The sequence below is a fragment of the Mercenaria mercenaria genome, chromosome 16 (genome assembly GCF_021730395.1).
Source record: "Mercenaria mercenaria strain notata chromosome 16, MADL_Memer_1, whole genome shotgun sequence".
Classification (NCBI taxonomy): Eukaryota; Metazoa; Mollusca; class Bivalvia; order Venerida; family Veneridae; genus Mercenaria; species Mercenaria mercenaria.
The window spans coordinates 63903901-63925006 of NC_069376.1; the positions used below are offsets into that span (position 1 = coordinate 63903901).

Here is a 21106-nt window from a genome sequence, read left to right on the forward strand (position 1 = left end):
CAATGCTTCTTGCAAAATATCTAAGCCCTGGGTCTTGTGATACTTGAGAAGATTTTTAAGGTTTTACAATATAAAATGGAATAAGTACTGAGTTCAGTCAAAGAGCCTGACCCAATCTGATAGACAAGACAAAAGTTGATCACAAAACCTCACCTTGTCACACAGTGTCACGAGCTAAAAATCAAGTATAGTGTATGAGGGTCATTCAATATATATAATGGTAACTATTAAATATCATTTAATATGACTTAGTCTTACCTATCAATTTTGTTCAGTAATGTAAATTGACTTTTCACCATTTTCACACTGTTATGTACGGCGTTCCGTTTGGACAAACGTGACTTTTTATTTTATACTAAACCGCGATGCACGATGGTACGATGATACACTTGATACATATAAAACACTAAAAAATCAAACCTGAGAGTACAAAAAGGGTCATTTCGCAATAGGTATTGCAGTATTTTCTCTGGCTATTCTGGCTAGCCAGGGTAGCTAGAACCAATGAGCCTCTCGGAAATCCTGGCTGTTTGCTAGCCAAAGTAGCCAGAGCAATTGACATTCTGGTTACTCGGCTATTCTGGCCAGCCAGAGTAACCAGATTTCTGGCTACTCTGGCTACTCTGGCTAAACTCTGGCTGAACTCTGGCTACTCTGGCCAGCCATAGTGACCAGAGTTCTGGCTACTCTGGCTACATGTTAAAATCCTAGAAACTCTTGCTACTATGGCTGAACTCTGGTTACTCTGGCTGAACTCTGGCTACTCTGCCTGGCTGAACTCTGGCTACTCTGGATGAACTCTGACTGAACTCTGGCTATTCTGGCCAGCCAGAGTAACAAGAGTTCTGGCTACTCTGGCTACTCCAGAGTAACCAGAGTTCTGGCTACTCTGGCTACTCTAAATAGCCACTTGAAAATATGATAGTAATTAACTTGAAATTCAGTTTAAACATGCTATTTAGATAGAAATGACATATTAAGTTTCATAATCAAACTAAGCTAAGACGGAAAATGTTTTGTGAACCAGGTTACTCTGGCTACTCTTAAAATCCTTGAAACTCTGGCTACTCTGGCCAGCCAGACTAACCAGAGCAATGAAATCCAGGTGACTCGGGCTATTCTGGATACTATGGCTGACCAGAGTAGCCAGAACATTTTAACATCCTAGATACGCTGGCTTTTCTTGCTGAACTCTGGCTACTCTGGCTGAACTCTGGCTACTCTGGCCAGCCAGAGTAACCAGAGTTATGACTTCTCTGGCTGAACTCTGGCTACTCTGGCCAGGCAGAGTAAACAGAGTTCTGACTTCTCTGGCTACTCTGGCTAAACTCTGTCTGAACTCTGGCTACTCTGGCTAAACTCTGGCTGAACTCTGGCTACTCTGGCTAATTTCACGCACATTTAATAAATAGACAAAAAGAACAAGATAATAACATTTAGGAACACAGTGGGACACCGCTTGAAATGGTCAGGGATCATTGGCACAGTGGTTAGCATGTTGGACTGCAACGTCAGCGGTCTGAGTTCGTAAAATTTTATATGTTTTTATTTTTTATTTGTTTAAATGATGAAACATGAAATAAGAAATATGCATTTTGTAGCAAAACGTGTTACTCGGTGAAAATGTTAAATGACTTAAAGCCACTGTAAAGGTCTGGAATAAGTTTTATATTCTCCCCAATTCACGTCACGTGTTGTCAAATACATGTGTCAATAAGCCCACCCGCTTAGCTCAATAGGGAGAGCGTTGGTCTACGGATCGCGGGGTCATGAGTTCGATCCCCGGGCGGGGCGTATATTCTCCGTGACGATTTGATAAAAGACATTGTGTCTGAAATCATTCGTCCTCCACCTCTGATAATTCATGTGGGGAAGTTGGCAAATACTTGCGGAGAACAGGTTTGTACTGGTACAGAATCCAGGAACACTGGTTAGGTTAACTGCCCGCCGTTACATGACTGAAATACTGTTGAAAAATGGCGTTAAAGGCGTACGCTAGAATTCCCTGTATATGAGATGGGCGAAAATTTTCCCAATAACAGAATTTCTTTAAACTTCAGATATTGAAGGACAGTCATCTAAGAAACAAAAATATGCAATAAAAAGCATAGGTCACCGGCATCGAAAAAGAGTTATCTGCCCCTGAAAACGTCATTTTTGGGGGAAATGCCGTTTTCAAGGGCAGATAACTCTTTTTCAATACCGGTGACCTATGATTTTTATTGCATTTTTTTTTGTTTCTTAGAAGATTGTCCTTCAATATCCAAAGTTTGAAGCATTTCTGTTATTGGGAAAATTTTCGCACCAAATTCTAGCATACGTCCTTAAACCAACAAACAAACATGTGTCAATAGTTTTTATAATCATTGCTCGAAAGTGTAATGAATTAAATCATTTTAAATTTGAATATACTAATGTCAAATTATTCAGTCTGATGTTTACTTTCAAACGGACCTTCCCCACAAAGGTCATTTACCTGTTAGTAAGAATTTTCTATTAACAAAACTGAGGGGTGCATGATGTTCCTATATTTGTATCAATAAAACGGTTATTTCTATAATCACATGCGGTCTACATATACTTAACTTTTAGCCTGCTGGCGGCAAATTATTCTGCCTTTATGACCAGTGCAGACCATGATCAGCCTGCACGGCTGTGCAGGCTCATCTTGGTCTGCACTGTTCGCTATTCAGTCAGTAAATATTCAGTGAATACCCTTTTGAATCATAAGTGGTACTGTCCATACTGCATGATGGACCCGTCCATTTAAGAAATTTAGCAGGGTAAAGGTGAAATATATCAATCTTGCATAAATATGTGAAGAACATTTGTCACAGGTCATTAAAATGTAAACAGACACTGTTAAATTTACTAGTCGAGAAACTGTGTTGCTTTATTACAAAATATTCTGATAAAAGTTTGAGTGTAAATTGAAAGCCGGAACTGAATTCTATGGAATACTGTTTTGTTCATATCCTACCAACGCCCAAACGCGATGGATTGCAGGATAGAAGGATGGCGATGGTAAGATAGTAGGATAGTAGCTTAGCGATGGTAGAATGGTAGAATAGCGATGGTAGGATAGTAGGATAGCGGTAGTATGATGGTAGGATGATATATCGCCTTCTTACCTACTATCCTACCTTTGCTTTCCTACCATCCTACTTTCCTACTTACCCTACCATCTTATTGTCCTACTATCCTACGATCTTACGATTTTATTATCCTACCATCGTCTTACGTTCTTTTCTATCCGCATATTAGTGCATACTGTGCGCTAGGGTGGACATCCAAAAAAGTGTGTGCGATAATGATTAGCATTGATTCTAATAGCCACCAAGTTTATAACTTCGGAATGAAAGGGCGAAAGGCGGTGGTAGGATAGTAGGAAGGTAAAATAGTGATGGTAGGATTGTAGGATAGTGAAAGTAGGATACCATCCGCTATCCTATCATACTAATATCGCTATCCTATTATCCTTCCATCGCACATCCTACCATCCTACCATCGCACTTCAATAATTAGGCGATGAGCGCTGGTAGAATATGCACACAACTTTTTCCGCAGAATTAAGTGTTAGAATGCACGTTTTCGTCTTTTATATTTTGCACGACCATTTCGTTATCTAAGGTGTCCCGTTAGAGCCATCACGGCATATTTTAATATTACTATGTTGAAAAGTCGAAATAAAGAAACCACGATGTTAAAAATTCTAAAGTAAGATGATGAAAGTATGAAATAAGTTCGACTTTTCACCATTACAGTTTCGTTGTTTCAACTTTTCAACATCGTAGTTTCGTGTTTTTATCATCGTAATTTCGGCTTTTAACCAAAACTTAGATAACTTGTACTTTATAATATGTTGATTCTGGTTCATGTAAATTATTTGACTTGTACTTCATATGACATTGATACTAAATAATATGCTGAAATTACATTATGCTGATCCTATCTATAAATTAATTTGACTTTTTATTATGTTGAAACTTATTATACGGATTTATCTGCTATTGTGACCCCCATTTCTACCACTTACCCCTTCCTCTCCCCTCTTTCTATTTTTTGCATAAAATTTAAAATGTACTTGTTGAATTTTTGAAGCAACCCGTCTGTAATATTTTTCCGTTACAGCTTCTTTTTTGTTGTGAGCCTACATTGCGTGGCTCTGAGGTTTTGTTTGTGGTGCTCTGTGCTTCCGAGAAATCTCCCCTTACCTATTATCTTTTGTACATACTTACGTTATACTACGTTTTAATCGACCTGGCGGGGCGGGGTTTCGCGACAGTCCACTGCATTTTTTGTGCAGGATATGTAGCATATTCGGCAACCTGATTTCTTATTCAGTGGCCATCTACCTTATATTGTAACCATTGTAGCGTTGAATTTTAGTCGTTGGTTACGGAATTAAATAATTATATTGCTCTACCTATTTTGCTCGTTTTTCGCGATTACCATTATTTGCACAAGTCAGAGATTAACTCCGCCCCGCCAGACAATACTTGCACTTTATTTAATGATGATGTTTATCTATTTTGTGATGTTTCTAATACAAATAAATATAGTAACTAAAATATCTAATTTTTCTGATAAGTTATGTGAGCTAAAATGCTTCTATGACCTACTTTAGCTAGGGAGACATATTCAATTTGATGGCTGTACACGAGTCGTCATCACTGTATCAATGTTGGCAAGAGCGTTATTTGATCGATCCATTAGAATCCTGGTGAGAGTGGTATATGAAAGATCAATTAGAATCCTGATGAGTACAGTAAGTGAAAGATCAATTAGGATCCAGGTAAAAGAGAAATGTGACAGATCAATTAGAATCATGTGAAAGATCTATTAGAAAATACTGATTAGAGCGGTATATGCAATATTAATTAGAATCCTGATGACAGCGGAATGGGAAATATTAATTAGAATCATTCAAAATATCAATTAGAACATCCTGATTAGAGCGGTATATGCAAGATTAATTAGAATCCTGATGTCAGCGGAATGTAAAACATCAATTAGAATCCTAATAAGAGCATTATGTGAAAGATCAATCAAAATCTTAATGAGAGCAGTATGTAAAAGATCGATCAGAATCCTGATGAGAACGGAATGTGAAAGATCAATCAGAACCCTTATGAGAGAGTATGTGAAAGATCAATTGGAATCCTGATGAGAGCGGAATGTGAAAGATCAATCACAATCCTGATGAGAGCAGTATGTGAAAGATCAATCGGAATCCTGATGAGAGCGGTATGTGAAAGATTAATCAGAATCCTTATGAGAACGGATTGTGAAAGATTAATCAGAATCCTCATGAGAACGGAATGTGAAAGATCAATCACAATCCTTAAGAGAACGGAATGTGAAAGATTAATTAGAATCCCTATGAAAACAGTATTGGATAGATCTATTAGAATCAGGTGAGAGGGTTTTATATGTAACAGACCAGTTAGAATCTTGGTGAGAACGCTATGTGACAGATCAATTTGAATTCTTGGCGAAAATTCGGGGTAACTAACTAGGCCAAAGTACATTCCACAGTTACAACAGCCGAAGCCTCCTGAGACAAACTTTATAGTGAACCTTTACGATTTTAATCAAATGCCTTGATCGTATAGAAACAAAACTCGACAAAGCTACCGTTAGAGATAATCAGTGTTGAGTAATACGACCTTTTCATTAGTACTGCAGAAGAACATTCTCATCCATCAGAGATGTGTTATAGTCCCGAGACCTCTGGCATGCGAGTATATAGACAGCTAAACCGTTAATTTAATAAAATTAGTTCGGTTGAAGGACTTATCCGACCTTTCTTTTGAAGAAAGACACAATCAAGTTATTACAAATTGTATCAAACAAATGTGATGGCCACAAAAAAGATAACAGTTTTCATGATATAGATATGCATATATATAACATAAAATACATTTTAGAAAGTCATCGGAAACGGCTTGAAGCGCATAAAATTTGCTTATTTTATTTTTATAATATAAACCCAACGATTGTGCTATTTTCCAACAGGAAATCCGAATCCCGAGTCATCGTTGCAGCAATAGAAGATGGCATCATTCTATCCAGTATTGTCACCACCATGTAGTTGTGACTCAATCTTTGTATTTAGACCACAAATAGCGCTGTCTTTATCACAGCTGTCGCTCCACTCGCCCCAGTTTCCCGAACAGTCTTGATCAGGCGGACTGTTCAGTTCTGTTTCAGCATTGTTCCCGTCAAAGTCACGACAGAAGAATTTCACATAGTTTGCGGAAGTGTCGTCATCATCAAAGGATATTTGTACTAGTTTTCTATCACGAGTAACATTTGCTAGAATTTTTCCCTATTAATCGCAAATAAAACATGAAATTTCAGAAAGGTCAAAACAAGTTTACATAATATTCAATAATAACTGTCCATAAATAGCAAAATACATACAGTCAGAATTCTTAATTGTCCTTAAAACGATCATTGAATTACCTCTACAATGGACTTTTGGCCAAAATTGCTCACAATAAAAAATCATAAACTGTGAAGATTTTCGACCCTTCTGTGCCGATATAAAATATCACAATTTTTAAATGAAAAAATGACACATTGAGGATCGAAACCCTTTGTTTCTATTTTTTCGGCGACGCCGTCTAAATTCGTTTTCGTTTACCTATGCCACGTGACTTCAGTTTGCCAATCAAACTACTTGATAACGCATTATAGATAATTTATCAAAATGGAAGATTTATGCAACACTCTGCCTGATTGGACGAGAGTGTCAATTTCTTTCACTCTGTTGATTGTGCTACGCTGAGTGAAATGTAGACAAAGCGTTTATCCTAAACGACGCTGCTCACAGTTTTAAAGCTAACTTTGGCTCAGTATATTTAGCAAGAATATTGATATATCTCAAAATAATAAGTAAGTTTAATAAATATGATAAAATCCTGTTCAAATACCAACATATATCAAATTAAAGAAAGAGCTGAATACGGTCTGCGTATCACATGAATAAGGGTGTGATAAGAGTGTTTTATGTAGAGAAGTGCCTTTTAAAAGATTTTCTTTGTTACAATTGTCGTCTGTATATGAAAAGGTTTCTTGCTTTTGTGACTTATTCAGTTTGCATATTAAAATGAATACCTGTTTGCTTTGATATATTTGTTATAAATTATTTAACTGATTTGTTATAAATGAATATTTTTCTTTAGTATGGTATGCAAATATTGAACTCAGTTGAAATCTGTTTCATACGTTGCATATAGTTTATCTATGTGATATAACTACGGTCAAACTTTGCGCAAACAGAAATATTGAAATTTCAATTGTATGTTTTGCTTGACCTTCACTTTTAATAGGTGCGACGTCATTGTCCAAAGATTCACGAATAGCGAATATGCATTTGTTAAAGCGGGATCAGTTGGCCTATTTTAGAAATAAATAAAAATAATAAATAAAAAAAATCCTTTTATTGATTTTTTCTCATGTATTCTAATCAAACTTGATTTGTAGCATCTTTATTAGGCCCGCAGCCAACTTTGTTCAGCTAGGACATTTGACCCCTTTTAGAGCTAAAACTAGAAATGCCTTTATACAGCGTCTCATGAACAGCTTGGTGGATCTTTGTCATACTTGGTCTGAAGCATCAGTATAAGGTCCTCTTCCAAATTTATTTATATAGGAACTTGGGCCCTATTAGGGACCACTATAGCTAAAAGTAGATATGCCTTTCTTCGCATTAACCACTAAAATGTAATGGATTTTTATCAAACTCGATGTGTAACAATATCGTAAGGTCTCCTGCTATTTTGTTACAAATGGGGATAGGGACCAATTTAGCTAAAAATATAAACGCGTTTAATGACCTCTTCTCATGAACCGCTTCATGAATCTTCATCAAACTACAAAATTGCAACCCTACGAAACCTTTGCGAAAAATTAAAAGAGAACCATTTAAATTGTTAAAGTGCGGTGTTTAGTTTTGCAATTTGAAAAATGTTAGATGAAAGATGAATGTTAGATGAAAACTTCATAAACTTTTTTCCTTATTACAATTCGCCGACCATCATTTTTAAAGATATTTCTTGTTGTTGACTACATTTAGCTACGATTTGCAAAACTAGCTGCAGTTATCATGATAAACGATGATTCTAGCAGACGAATGTGCACTGTAATAGGGCAATGGGCACCAAATATTATGACACGGGAAGGAAAGGACAAAAGACGATTATTCTCCGCGCCCACAGGCGCGGAATATTTGTGATGGCCTTTTGTGAGTACAGTGTATCTGTATGTCGTAAATGACGATTTTTTCCTTTCGATTTGCAAAATTTCAATTTTTTATTTTTAATGTCTGATCTGGCCCATAATAATGGCATCAGATTTAACAACACAAATGAGAAAATTAAGTTTCACTAGAAAAAAGCAGGAAAGAAATCAAAGAACAGAAAAGAAAGCAATTTGTGTCGGACATTACGTGGAAAATTCCTTTCGTTTGAGTTTGACGAATGCGTCAGAAAGAAGGTTACCTTTTTCGTGTGTAATAATTATATTTTTATTTCATTTTAAATATTGATTCATTATAGTGTAGGCATTGTTATTTGCCACATTTATGTCATATGGTAGAGGGTATAGGCCTTTTATTCCAACTGAAATTCCGGATACATGCACGTAAAGTTAATTTATGCTATTTTTTAAACCCACTTTATTGTGTTACTTTTATTTGATTGTATATAAGTAAGTTTTATACTACTACTTCTGTATAAGCATTTGTTAAGGATTGTTGTGCATTTGTTAAGGATTGTGTATCGCGTTGTTATTATGTCGTTGTTTCTATGTATTAAGTTTGTAACTCAAAATACAAAGCTCTAGGCAAGACTATGCCTATTCCTCTTTCCCTCTTTCGGTAATCAACACCAAACTTATTACACAGTACGTACGTCTGGAACAAACATCCATAAACACAGTGTCTTATATTTTTAGTTTTATACTTTGATTATTTTATTCCTTTTTAAGAATTTATGTGTTTAATGTTTGATATGCATAATTATAGTCAAACATTTTACAAATGTCATCTAAACATAGGGCAAAAACTGGCCTTTGAACCGAGCGACTTGCATTTTAAAGTATCCTTGCTCTATTATCTCAATGTAGGTTTCTTACAGGGTGACCTTTAGCAATATCAGAACAATGGTCTTTCTTGTGAGGTGGCTGATTGCACAACATTGACTGTTTGTCCTTCCAAAATACCAGTTGATCAGTATATGACTGTATAGTGTTTAGTCAATATTCATTGCTGCGTATTCAGAAGCTGTTCTCCTAAGGAGGAGGTGAAGAAAACAACAACAACAATACCCTCTAAGTAAATACACGAATGTAATCGTCAACATATAACACTTGGGTTATAATTTTATTGTTCCTTTTAAACTGTGAGTTTCACGAGCCTAGGAGGGATAAAATGATGTTTGTTGTGTTTCATTCATTTTACATCATAGTCCTTCCTCATCATTTAACTTGAGCCCACATTCCTGATTAGATATTTATGATAACATCTGAGCTTGAAACTCAGTCATTTCGGATTGAACAACTACGTAAGTCTGAATTTAAGTACAACCTTGTGTATGCAATACATTTCATTCCATATACCGAAACTTAGAAGTCGATTTCGCATATGGGTCATGATCAGTCAATAATTAGGTCACTAAATACAACAATAAAAATCCTGCTCACACTACAAAGGCAATGTTTATTCTCCAACATTCATGAAACCCCATCAGACTGTCTGTTTACCTAGGGTTTACAACAAAGACACAAGTATCGTTATATCATCTCCTGTTCTATCAGTAAGACATACACTGTTTTGTTTGGCACGGAGTTTCCTTTTGCTGCATCTTGCAGCAACTTTCATACTTGTATGATAGTAGGATCATCATATCATCCTACCGTTGCCATCCTATCATATTACCGCTGTGCTTTGATAATTTGGCAATGGGCAGTAGAATATGAACATAACAGTATTCCGACGAATTGTGTTAAAAATTTAATATCTGTATCTCATTTAGTGTTTTGTCGTTGCATAGAATCATTGTTTGGAGTGCAGATGCGAAAGAATTATATCACGTGGGTGCATAACAATCATAATTTAAATATCAAATTGTCAACAATCAGGTATCAAGCTAACATGTAATGAGAGTTTCATCTCTTAAGCAAAGATAAGTTAAACAATAAATTCTTTTCATTAAAAACGTGTTTTTTATTGTTTGAAACGATTGATGAACACTTTATGTGAGAGTCGTGTAACTTTATAGTATGCTGATACTGATTTATGTAATTTACGTGGCCTGTACTTCATATTATATTGATACTATTATTGTGTTGCAACTTTGAATCGTAGAGACATCTTGTCTGACATATACATGTATCTGGTCTTCTCTTAGCGAGTGGTTGATTTTGTGGGTTTTGCCTCGCCTGCTTTGTACAGCGATGGGATTAAAATTCTAGTTGGGATGTTGAATTGTTTTCTCGTAAGGAAGTTATCAAGCAAGTTTACGGGAGCTTATTAATCTCATAACATAAAAATGTGCGGTTTTACTTAAATCAAAATAAATCTCCTAAGAAAACCTCGAAGAAACAAGCAAAAGCAATGCTACCGCAAGATCCAGTTTCTACACTTTTCCAACTAAACGGACGTAGGATGGCAAATAATCAAAGCAAGTATGTCATCTTGAAACTGTGAATGAGGGCCAGGGCTAGTGATGATACCCGCTCATCTGTCCCTTTACTTGTATCTTGTATCGAAGTGGGAGAATTTTCTCAGACGACTTGCTTATCACTCTGAGCTGAGTTATTCTGAGCAAGAAATTTATAATTTGGTAGATAACCCAGTTACACAGCTTTTCCGTAAAAGGGCGGCGGCATGTCATTGCCATGCACGACAGTATATCATTTTTGGAGTGACATGCATTTATCGGCATGTATTATATTGTCGTAAGCAACCAATCTTCAAACGTATACCGTATGTCTTCAGAAAAGCAACAACTGTTTTGTAGATAGTATGCCAATTTGCATAGACAATTATTAAAATATGCAAATCTACACGCTGAGACAGTCGGAAAATAAAATAAACATATAGAAATGGCATTAAATGTATGTTTCGCAGTCTGTTGTATGATTACGGTGTTGTGACCTACGTTTCACCCACTGGTTAATTATGCCTTTGAAAATATGACATAAGGATTTTCTTATTCAAAATGCGTTTTTGGAAATGAAATTATAGAAAAATATACATTTTTAAAATTCCAAAAACTTCTACTTACACGCTCGGATAAAATGCTATAGCCTATGCATAATTTGTATTTGGTTTTGGAAAGCTTCGGCAGAAGCACTCTGTTGCAAAACTGTTCAAACAAACAGTAGAAATTCCTTTACTTAATGTGTACGTGGTATATCAGGGTAGAGGAATGTCAGCTGTATGTGCTTCTAAATATGTAATTAAGAATGGATTTATCATGATTATAGAACCAATTACGTCAGAACATTACTCAGTAAGCTAATCAAAAGAGATTAAGACGCATTTCATTCTGTACATAACAAAAATAAGGGTTGTATAATAAGACACGAGCTCCCTCACTTCGTTTTTTTTTATGATTGTGCTGTGGAAATTACGTCATAGCTTCATCTTGCTTTCGTTAATTCTCCTTATGAAACAGAGTTTAATTTCTGAAGCACACACTGTCATTGAAATATAGTTATATAATATATGCTTTCATCGTATATAACTTACTGTAGCGGTTCTCGTATCGGGTGGCCTCTGTAGCTCAATTGGTAGAGCGTTGGCACGGTAAGCCGAAGGTCCGAGGTTCGAATCCCGGTCGAGGCTGCACATTTTTCCTGAGACTGTTACATTTGGGGGCTCGTCCGGGATGCTCACCCTTGGAGCCCATGCTGGGCGAAGCAGTTAGGCTGGGTGTGCATCTGAATTCGGTTAACAGTCTGCGGCAGACATTGGCCAGGAGTGCCAATGTCTCGCAATAAGAGGGAAGGTGTGTAGCGGTTCTCGTATCGGGTGGCCTCTGTAGCTCAATTGGTAGAGCGTTGGCACGGTAAGCCGAAGGTCCGAGGTTCGAATCCCGGTCGAGGCTGCACATTTTTCCTGAGACTGTTACATTACATATCATAGTGATACATGCAGATAAACTAAAATTTCATCCAATTCTTTTTATTTATTTATCATATTATTTAAACACGCACGTGTCTTTCTATAAAAACTTGCGAATATTTATATGTAGTCGTTAATTGAATATTAGAAAGTAGTAAAACCAAACTATTAAAGGTATAAAGAATCTGAAACGTAATTATAAGCTACTCGCTCGAACCAGAGTACTAACAAAAAGACGATTGTTTCAAAAACAGCTACAAAACAATCCACATTTAAATAAGACACCTATTTTCAAACGCAAATTGATAATCCGTTGGATGATATATTGATTTAAAATGTTTGTAATTAGAAATAATAGTAAGATAGGAAACACATGCCATTCCGATCGCACGGCCTTATAGCCAGAAGGCAGGAGTTTATTTAGGATTTTATTCTTTGAGATCTTTTAGAACTTTTAAACAGCCCTTGCTTATATGAAATCAGTACATAGTTAAGTACGTGCATAATTCAGACGCAGAAACTGGCTTTCAGCATCAACAATCAAGATGTTCCAGAAAATATTATTTCTTTTTCAATTTCTTCTTATTTGTGTGAATTCAGGTGAGCCACATTGTTCAAAGTATGACTTTGAAGAAAAAGTGCTAGAGAAAATGGTGCGTGTAGAATTTCAAATGGAGAGAATAAAATCTGAAGTGGAAGATTCTGTAAAAACAGTTGGAAACACCAAGAATGTCATAGATGCTGCAAGTAAACTAACCGATCAAAAACTAAAACTACTCGATGACAATTTGGATAAAATAAAATCGTTGCAAAACGAACTTTCTGACACACTGAATGAAAAAAAACAGGAGTTTTGGAACAAAGCAGAGAAGAAATTTGCAACACTCCAAAATCAGCTGTTAGAAAAGATAGATGGAAAGCTTCAAGAAATCGGAGAAGTGAAAGGTGAGTTATTTGTAAATATTTACTATGTTGGTCAATAGCTGTTCATAGCTACTCTTAATACCGGACTATAAATTAAAAAAATGTATATTGTATTTGTATCTTTTGTTTCTTTTCATGGCGATGTTAAAAAATCGAAGAGTAGAATGCACAGTGAATGTGAAGCAAGTCTGATCAAATTCACCAAGAAATAACAAATTAAAATACAAATGTTTTTAACTTCTTCATTTTTAAATTATTTATTACTTCTATCCGTTTGAATATTAAATATGTCCTTCTTTAGTTCTAAAGATTACTGAAACACGTTTTAGCAATAGAAACTGTAATTATGTTTGACTGGGTTCTATATCCTTTAAAATATCTGGAATAACATGTGTGATCTACAAATGTGGCTGCAAAGAAACAAATAGCCTGGCTCCCTGGCTGCATGCTTATTTTTTATATAAATACTGCAAGCAAAATTAGAAAATCTAAAATCGCACATTTTATCTGATGGCTGAACCATACAGGGGCAATAAAAATGTCGATGTAGAAATAACCTGCTGGAGTTACTTCCCTCTTAATGAATGAACTTGTATATATGTAAATAAGAACAAACATAGGGACGGGAGCCAGTCTAAGAAACAAATACAAGTGTACTGTTCAACTTTTATTCAGAGGACTGATGTTGGCGGGCAATGATCATGTAATGGAACTTTACTGGGAGTTAATGAAACATGATATCATTACAAACTGAACAGAAGTTTAACTTCCTTATACTGTGGTTGGTGAAATTAGACGCTGCTTATCTAGCGGAAAAATAGTGCCGGTTTCAGTTCTTTTTGTAGAAAATTTTCGGTACTTACAAGTATTTTAAGAGTGACGGGTCGCTCCAACTAGAAAATTTCAAAACGCAAGATTTACATACATACATATAATACAACGATGTATTACCCGCTTTAAGCCGCCACCGGAATTTTAGTGTCATCCTGTTTGTGATACAAACAAATACCTTTTAGATCGAGTTGGTACATGCACTCACACCCTATAAACGACTGTATTCCCCCTCTTCCTCTTGCGAGTGATCAAAACAATAAACAAACAAGCAAAAGGTATGAATCGTCTTCACATTTATTATTTGGCTTTACACTGTATGTGATTCAGGTTAAACGATAAGTCTAACATAAATATGTGTATATGGTGATATAACAGATGAAACTGACAGGTAATGTTTAAAAAATGTTGACTGATCACACTGACTGCATGAAAATTCACTCGGCCAAGTCACGAAACTGATGAAAATCACGCCAGATTGATTCGTAATCCAATCATCCATGATGTTTTCTGTAATAAGTATGCATACTCCATAAATATAAGTAAATAAAATGTTTCATTTCTGTTGCGTTTTTGAATGAAATTAATTTTTACCTAGTCGGTGAAAAAACATTTATTGAATGCCGACTTGCCAATTTTGATATTTGATCTGAATGCGTAATTGCGAGTGATACTGTATTCCATCTTGCGAGTACAATAGGCGATTTATGTCCTTAAAAGGCGTAAATGAAATAAAAAAAATGCATACAAAATTGTTTCTTTTGATCATTGGTCATGTTTATAATGTCATTTAATGTCAAACCCCCATGCGATGCTTGTACTAATCCATTGAGGGTGGGGTGGAGTGTCTGCGACTCGCTATCCTACTTAATTAAATAATTAATTGAATGCTTCAGCGTCGTTTACATGCAAGTATTCAGTGTTTGTTTTACACACATATACTATCATAAAATACGAATTAGAAACTGAATGTATACACAGGGTCCCTACTATGTCTTGCAAGAAATTAACCGTCGATTGCCTATGGAAATTACACGAAGAAATGTTACCTTACGATTTCAAAATATCGATGAGATGAGACAGGAGAGGACTATAGGTTGAACCCGTCTGTCTGTCCGTCTGCAACAAAATGATCCTCTGATTTAAAAAAAACATCTATTTCACCCGCAAGTATCCTGCGAATGGACGTATAAATAGAAAAGGATAACGAAAACATTATCGGAAAAGTCGATTAAGTCCTAATTAGTAATTCAGAGTTTACTTCATGGTAAATCAGTCAACAAGATTCAAAAGTAGTACAAAATAGCTGAATGGCCTAATGGTTTAACTACCCGATTCCCTCTTCCTCAATAATATACTAAACATGTTATCGTTACAAATACAGCCGTCGTGTTACTACCTGTCAAGATTTACCGCTATTTCTCATGTTAGAAATAATTTACATTTGATAGTGATAACGCACACACGCCGGGAATCTGTCCTTGCGGAGTTGGTCTTTTTCATTGCTAGGCCTTGCTCAATCCACTTCCGTTGTTTTAAAAACGGCGTGAGTTGTACCACATCTTTGTTTCAGTATGATCGGCAAATTCCGACATTTATATTGAAAGCTGTATGTTATTTGGTGAGTATAAATGTAATTAGAAATGATTATCAAATCACAGCGGGTAGTCGTGGGTAGGCATTACAGATATTGCCATATTTATTGCTGCTAGAGAGTTAACGGGCTTTTCCTTTGATTTTATCCGGTGACCTAGTTTTTGATCCCACTTGACTCAGATTTAAAGTCACCTATAGATTATCAAGATAAATATTAAGTTTCATTACGATATGGTCATAGATGTGGCCTCTAGAGTGTTAACTTGCTTTTCCTTTGATTTGACTTGGTGACCATGTTTTTGACCCATCTGACCCAGATTTGAACTCTACCTAAATATCACCAAAACACATTTTGAAAAAAAAGTTTTATTAATAAATGGTCATAAATGTGGCCTCTAGTGTGTTAACTAGGTTTTCCTTTGATTTGACCCGGTGACCTAGTTTTTGAACCCAGATGACCCAATGTCGAACTGGTCCAAGATTTTATTGAGGGTAATATTCAGACCAAGTTACATTAAAATTGAACCAAACTGTGATCTCTAAACTGTTAACAACCTTTTCCTTTGATTTGATCTGGTGACCTAGATTTTTGAGCCCAGATGACCCAAGATTCTATTAAGGGTAACATTCTGACCAAATTTCATTAAGATTGGACTAAAAGTGTGACCACTCTGTGTTAACAGTCAAATTGTTGACGACGGACGAAAACAACGAACGACGGGCACAGGGTGATCACAAAAGCTCACCTTGAGCACTTCTTGCTCAGGTGAGGTAATAAACCCTCATTTTTACCTCTAATGGCACTTCTGCTTGTAAAATGGGGACTTATTTCATTCGCAGAATGTATTTTCAGTAAAATAAGACAAGTTTCATGTTAAAGTTCATGTGTTTATGGCAAATACAAAGACAAAACTAAAATAGAGCTGTCTACTGTGCGACGCTGTCAAGCAAGCGATCCACAAAGGATTAGTGGATTCAATCTGGCGCCGTTTCACTTCAAATCACCCCATTTACTGTTCATATTTTCACACCTTATTAATTGCAGTTGCGCTTATATACAGGTTTCAATGGTTTGAAATTCTAGAAAATACAGTCTTGTATGCGACACATCGTCACATTACGGTCTCATGATGGGGAACATTTGTGCCAAGTTATTTCAAAATCCCTTAATGCATAAAGAAGTTATGACACTGACACGAAAAACAGACCATGTTTCACCTTTAGGTGTCACTTTAAAAAGAAAAAGGAAAATAATAAGATGGACATTAACTACATATGGCCGATGTTTGTATGTAAACTTTGAGAAAGGTAGGTCCAATAGCATTGAAGTAATTGCACGACCAAATATAATGAGGACACATATGCAAACAGACCGAACAGACAGACCGCATGGTGACTGCTTTATACCACCCTCCTTCAAACATTGTTTGCGGGTTCGAAATATGAAGAAATACTACAGGAGCATAGGAAACGTCGAAATTTTATGAAGAAGTCACCCACAAACAGGCATACAGTCTTTTTACCAAACTCGCAAGCACTTGTACAGTAATTAAGCAAGAGTGCATACAGTCGGAAATAACACCGAATCTTCTTCATTACGGTTATAAACCAATTTGAGAATTATCAATGATTTTATTTCATTATACCAAACTAGTATTGTTTCTTTATCCATGAAACAATGGAATTTACATGTAGGTCATTCTTCAAGCAAGAAAATAAGTACTTTTGACGTCGACAATGTACAATTTCTGGACAAAATCAGTGATCAATCGAGTTCTTTTGCTATAATTCTACCTGCCATCAGATTAACACATTATATACAGAAACAAATCATGTTTAGCTTCCAATAAAATGTAAAAATATATACCTTCAAAGCAAATCAGTCACTTTAAAATGCTGTTTTTCAACTGTTAGCTGTCAGTTTATTGTTTTGATCACTCGCAAGAGGAAGAGGGGCAATACAGTCGTTTATAGGGTGTGGCACTAGGCCTGCCTTTCACGGTTATGGAAATACCGTTTTTCCACGTAGTTATTGTGCGCGATCTGGCGGGGCGGTGTTTCGCGACGGTCCACTGCATTATTGTGCAGGATATGTAGTATATTCGCCATCTACCTTACATTGTTACCAATGTAGCGTTGGTTATCGAAAGATTACGGAATTAAACAATTATATTGCTCTACCTATTTCGCTCGTTTTTTTTAGATTACCATTATTTGCATAAGTCAGAGATTAACTCCGCCCCGCCAGACAATACTTGCACTTTATTTAATGATGATGTTTATCTATTTTGTGATGTTTCTAATACAAATAAATATAGTACAGCCTGTTTAAATGGGTCAACCGTGTTGTTGTACTTATAAAATAGACTGGCCCGGTTTATAGGTTGGTCAGGGCTACGATATGTATTGTACTTTGCCATCGAAATATTTCTATAAAATGCTTCTTCCCCTTCCGTTTGGATCCGTCCATGTTTACAATTTACAAAAAAATGTTTATTTTATGGACTGTAACTAAATATACGACGTCTAATTTTTTTGATAAGTTATGTGAGCTAAAATGCTTCTATGACCTTCTTTAGCTAGGAAGACATATTCAATTTTATGGCTGTAGATATACACGAGTTCGAAGAAAACGCACAATAGAACAACACAGGCTTAATGAGGCATTTATCCGGACTGTCACGTTTTAATTTGCTGAGAACATCGTAACATTAAAATTATTCATGACTTGTAATAAATTTGTTAGAGCGGGAGGTCGAAGTGTCTGTAATATCTATAAATCATCTACAGCATCTGGACGACGTGTAATTAATAAGAGTAATTAAATCTCCAGGATATCGTTTGAAACCATGAAATTCAACCAGGAGAAAAATAGCAGATTTGGATTGGACGGTCGTTCGTGAGAGATAACGAAGGGGAGGCCATTTGATACACTTCTTTTTTTCTCAGAATGAAGTCGTGTAACACTGTGAAGTATTTGAAGTGATTAAGTTCCTTTATTTATGAGGGAAACTGCATAAGATTTAATATTGGCAGTCTGTTTCTTTGAAGGGTAAACGTGCATATAGCACAGTTCCCTAATAGATCCCTCATCTTAAATTTTTTAATTTAGCGTGGAAGGAAATGGATACCCAACAACAATAAATGCGGGTTTATCTCCGTTATCTGATAATGTAGGTAAAAAAATGTTATATTTTGGCAGCACTCCTACTCTGAACACAAAATTTGGCTCATCGGAAATATTTGTGAGAGAGCTAATTTTATTTAATTACAACAAAATAGTGAAACATTTTTTGTCATCTCAAAAGAAACTTGCTAAGTAGATTATAAAAGTCGTTCTTCTTTATTTTGGCATGCAGCATAGTGTGGCAAATTTTGAGAAAAATCATGTTAAAACAAGGCATCCTGCCACTGCTTAGTGTCCTTAAATCTTACATTCACGTGTTAGTCATTTCAAATTTCGGTGGGTTGATTTATTAATGCTTCTTACATGGTTTAAATCTTTCAGTTCAACTCAAATTACCTTCCTTTAACAGTTTACGATGTACGCATTGCAGTATATAAAAAAACCCGATGTTGACCATTGTGTCCTTTTTAAAGTAGTGTGTGTGCGAGGCCAGCTGTCACCCATACGGGCGACTCCTGCAGAAGACTGTTTGTAATTTTAGCGGGAGGTTAGAGCAAGATATAGAAGACGCTCCAATTACAGAAACTTCCCTGGTTCTTTAGCGAGACCAGACACGGTACACCTTATCCAAACAAGAGCTGTGCGTAAGACAGCACGCTCGACTTTTCTCAATGCTTGACTCTGAATTAGAGCTTTGCCAGTAAAAACTTTATAAAACTTTAATCAAAAAAGTCTAAGTTAAAAAGGGGCATAACTCTGTCAAAATTCAAATCAGAGTTATGGGGATTGTTTCTTCTGGTGTAGACTTTGATAGTAAATAACTGTTTTATGTTTCAAGTCAAAAGGTGACACCGACGCCGAGGCGCGTGCAATAGCTCTACTTTTTTTTCCGAAAAGTCGAGCTAAAAATGTATAAAGCAGTTCGAAAATGATTAATCATGCGACAAAATAGGTCATCTAACAGACATGCTCGTCGCTCCTGCTGCACAGTCTCAGTGTATAATTTTTTAACTGTTTATAACGATCATGCTCGCTGTTTTATCTGTGAAAAAACAATTTTAAACTAAAATTATTTTACTTACTTTTAACTTGTCCATGGACAATTTAGGCCGAAATTTAAGATCACAGTTTGGCATAAAATCTACTAAGATATATGAATACGCCCCTTACATGAACATCCATTAGCCAAATGTGTATGGTGCAATAAAATGCAGTTGGCATGGTTTCAGGATTTCCTCGAATTTTCCCATTCTTTTGGTTTGCTCTGAAGACTATATTAATGTCTGTTCTATTCTATAATATTCCTACTAACGAGAAGGAAAAAGCATCTTTAGTATTTCAACTTTGATAGTACCTCTACAAGCAAACAGTTTTGTATCTATTCATATTTAACTAGAGTAAAAGCATTAATTTTCATCTGTTTCAGATGAAGTCATTACACCAACATTTGCCTTCAAGGCAAGGCTAGATACTAGCACCACTGTGGCAACAGGGAAAACCATGATATTTCCACATGTTCTGTTTAACGTGGGAGATGCCTACAACTCCAAGAATGGCGTGTTCACAGCTCCTGTCAACGGAACATACATGTTTACTTTTGCGTGTTGTGTCCCTAGTAGTAAAAGTTTTGTTGCTGGTATAATGGTAGATGGGATAAAGTATACTGTGACACATATTTATGGGATTTCAGGCACTGACTGTAACACTGCTGATACAACAGCAGTTTTGACTGCTGGACAGAGGGTGTGGCTGGAAGTACTATCGGGCTCAAGCTCTTCTGTTACTTTAAATCAAGGTATATACCGATGGAATACATTTGCCGGAACAATCATACATAAATAAATGTATACACTGATTTTGGAAGGCTAAATTAATCTCATTATAATATGATGAGAATGACTGCTTGACAAATGTAATATTCGAATCACATTATTTCAAACTGAGAGTTTAACCTCACTTTAACATAATGACAAAAGTAATGCCATAGCCATATTATTTTTAACTGTGTGGCGCTAATTTTAACCTCATTTTAACGTAATGGCACATGATGGAAAAGAGTGACATCCAAATCACATTGCTTAAAATGGGAGCTGCTATTACTTCAACCTTGTTTTGACGTAATGACAACTGCTGGATCAAAGTAATATCTCAACTATGCCACTATACAGTGACTCGCTGGTATCTTTTATACAGAAATAAATTGTAAACAAAAGCTGTCTGTTGACAGCGCGCTCGACTATTCGAAGAATTGATGTAAGTATTGGGTCAAAATATTATTAAAGAGTTTCAGACATAAGAAGAAAAATAGATAAGACAATGTACCTGCATTTGTGGAACTAGATTAGTCTTGCTCTATATGGCAATGTGTGACCATGATGGAAAGCAAGTGTTCAAAGTTTCAAAGCCACATATGAAACAGTGTAGACCAAATATGGAATGGTATGCGAAACTTAATTAATTTCCATGTCAAGAAAGGGGCGTAAATGAGCTAT

The 21106-nt window shown here is 35.9% G+C and overlaps 1 protein-coding gene across 1 annotated transcript in view; it reads left to right on the forward strand.

Moving 5' to 3' along the window:
* LOC123540580 (uncharacterized) overlaps positions 1-20811 on the forward strand; it is a 36009-nt gene extending 15198 nt beyond the window's left edge. The window contains exons 2-3 of the mRNA XM_045325711.2: positions 12737-13081; positions 20041-20811. Of these exons, the coding sequence (XP_045181646.2) occupies positions 12737-13081; positions 20041-20456 (761 nt within the window). The 3' untranslated portion in view covers positions 20457-20811. The remainder of the gene's footprint in view (positions 1-12736; positions 13082-20040) is intronic.
* Positions 20812-21106: the final 295 nt, after the last annotated feature.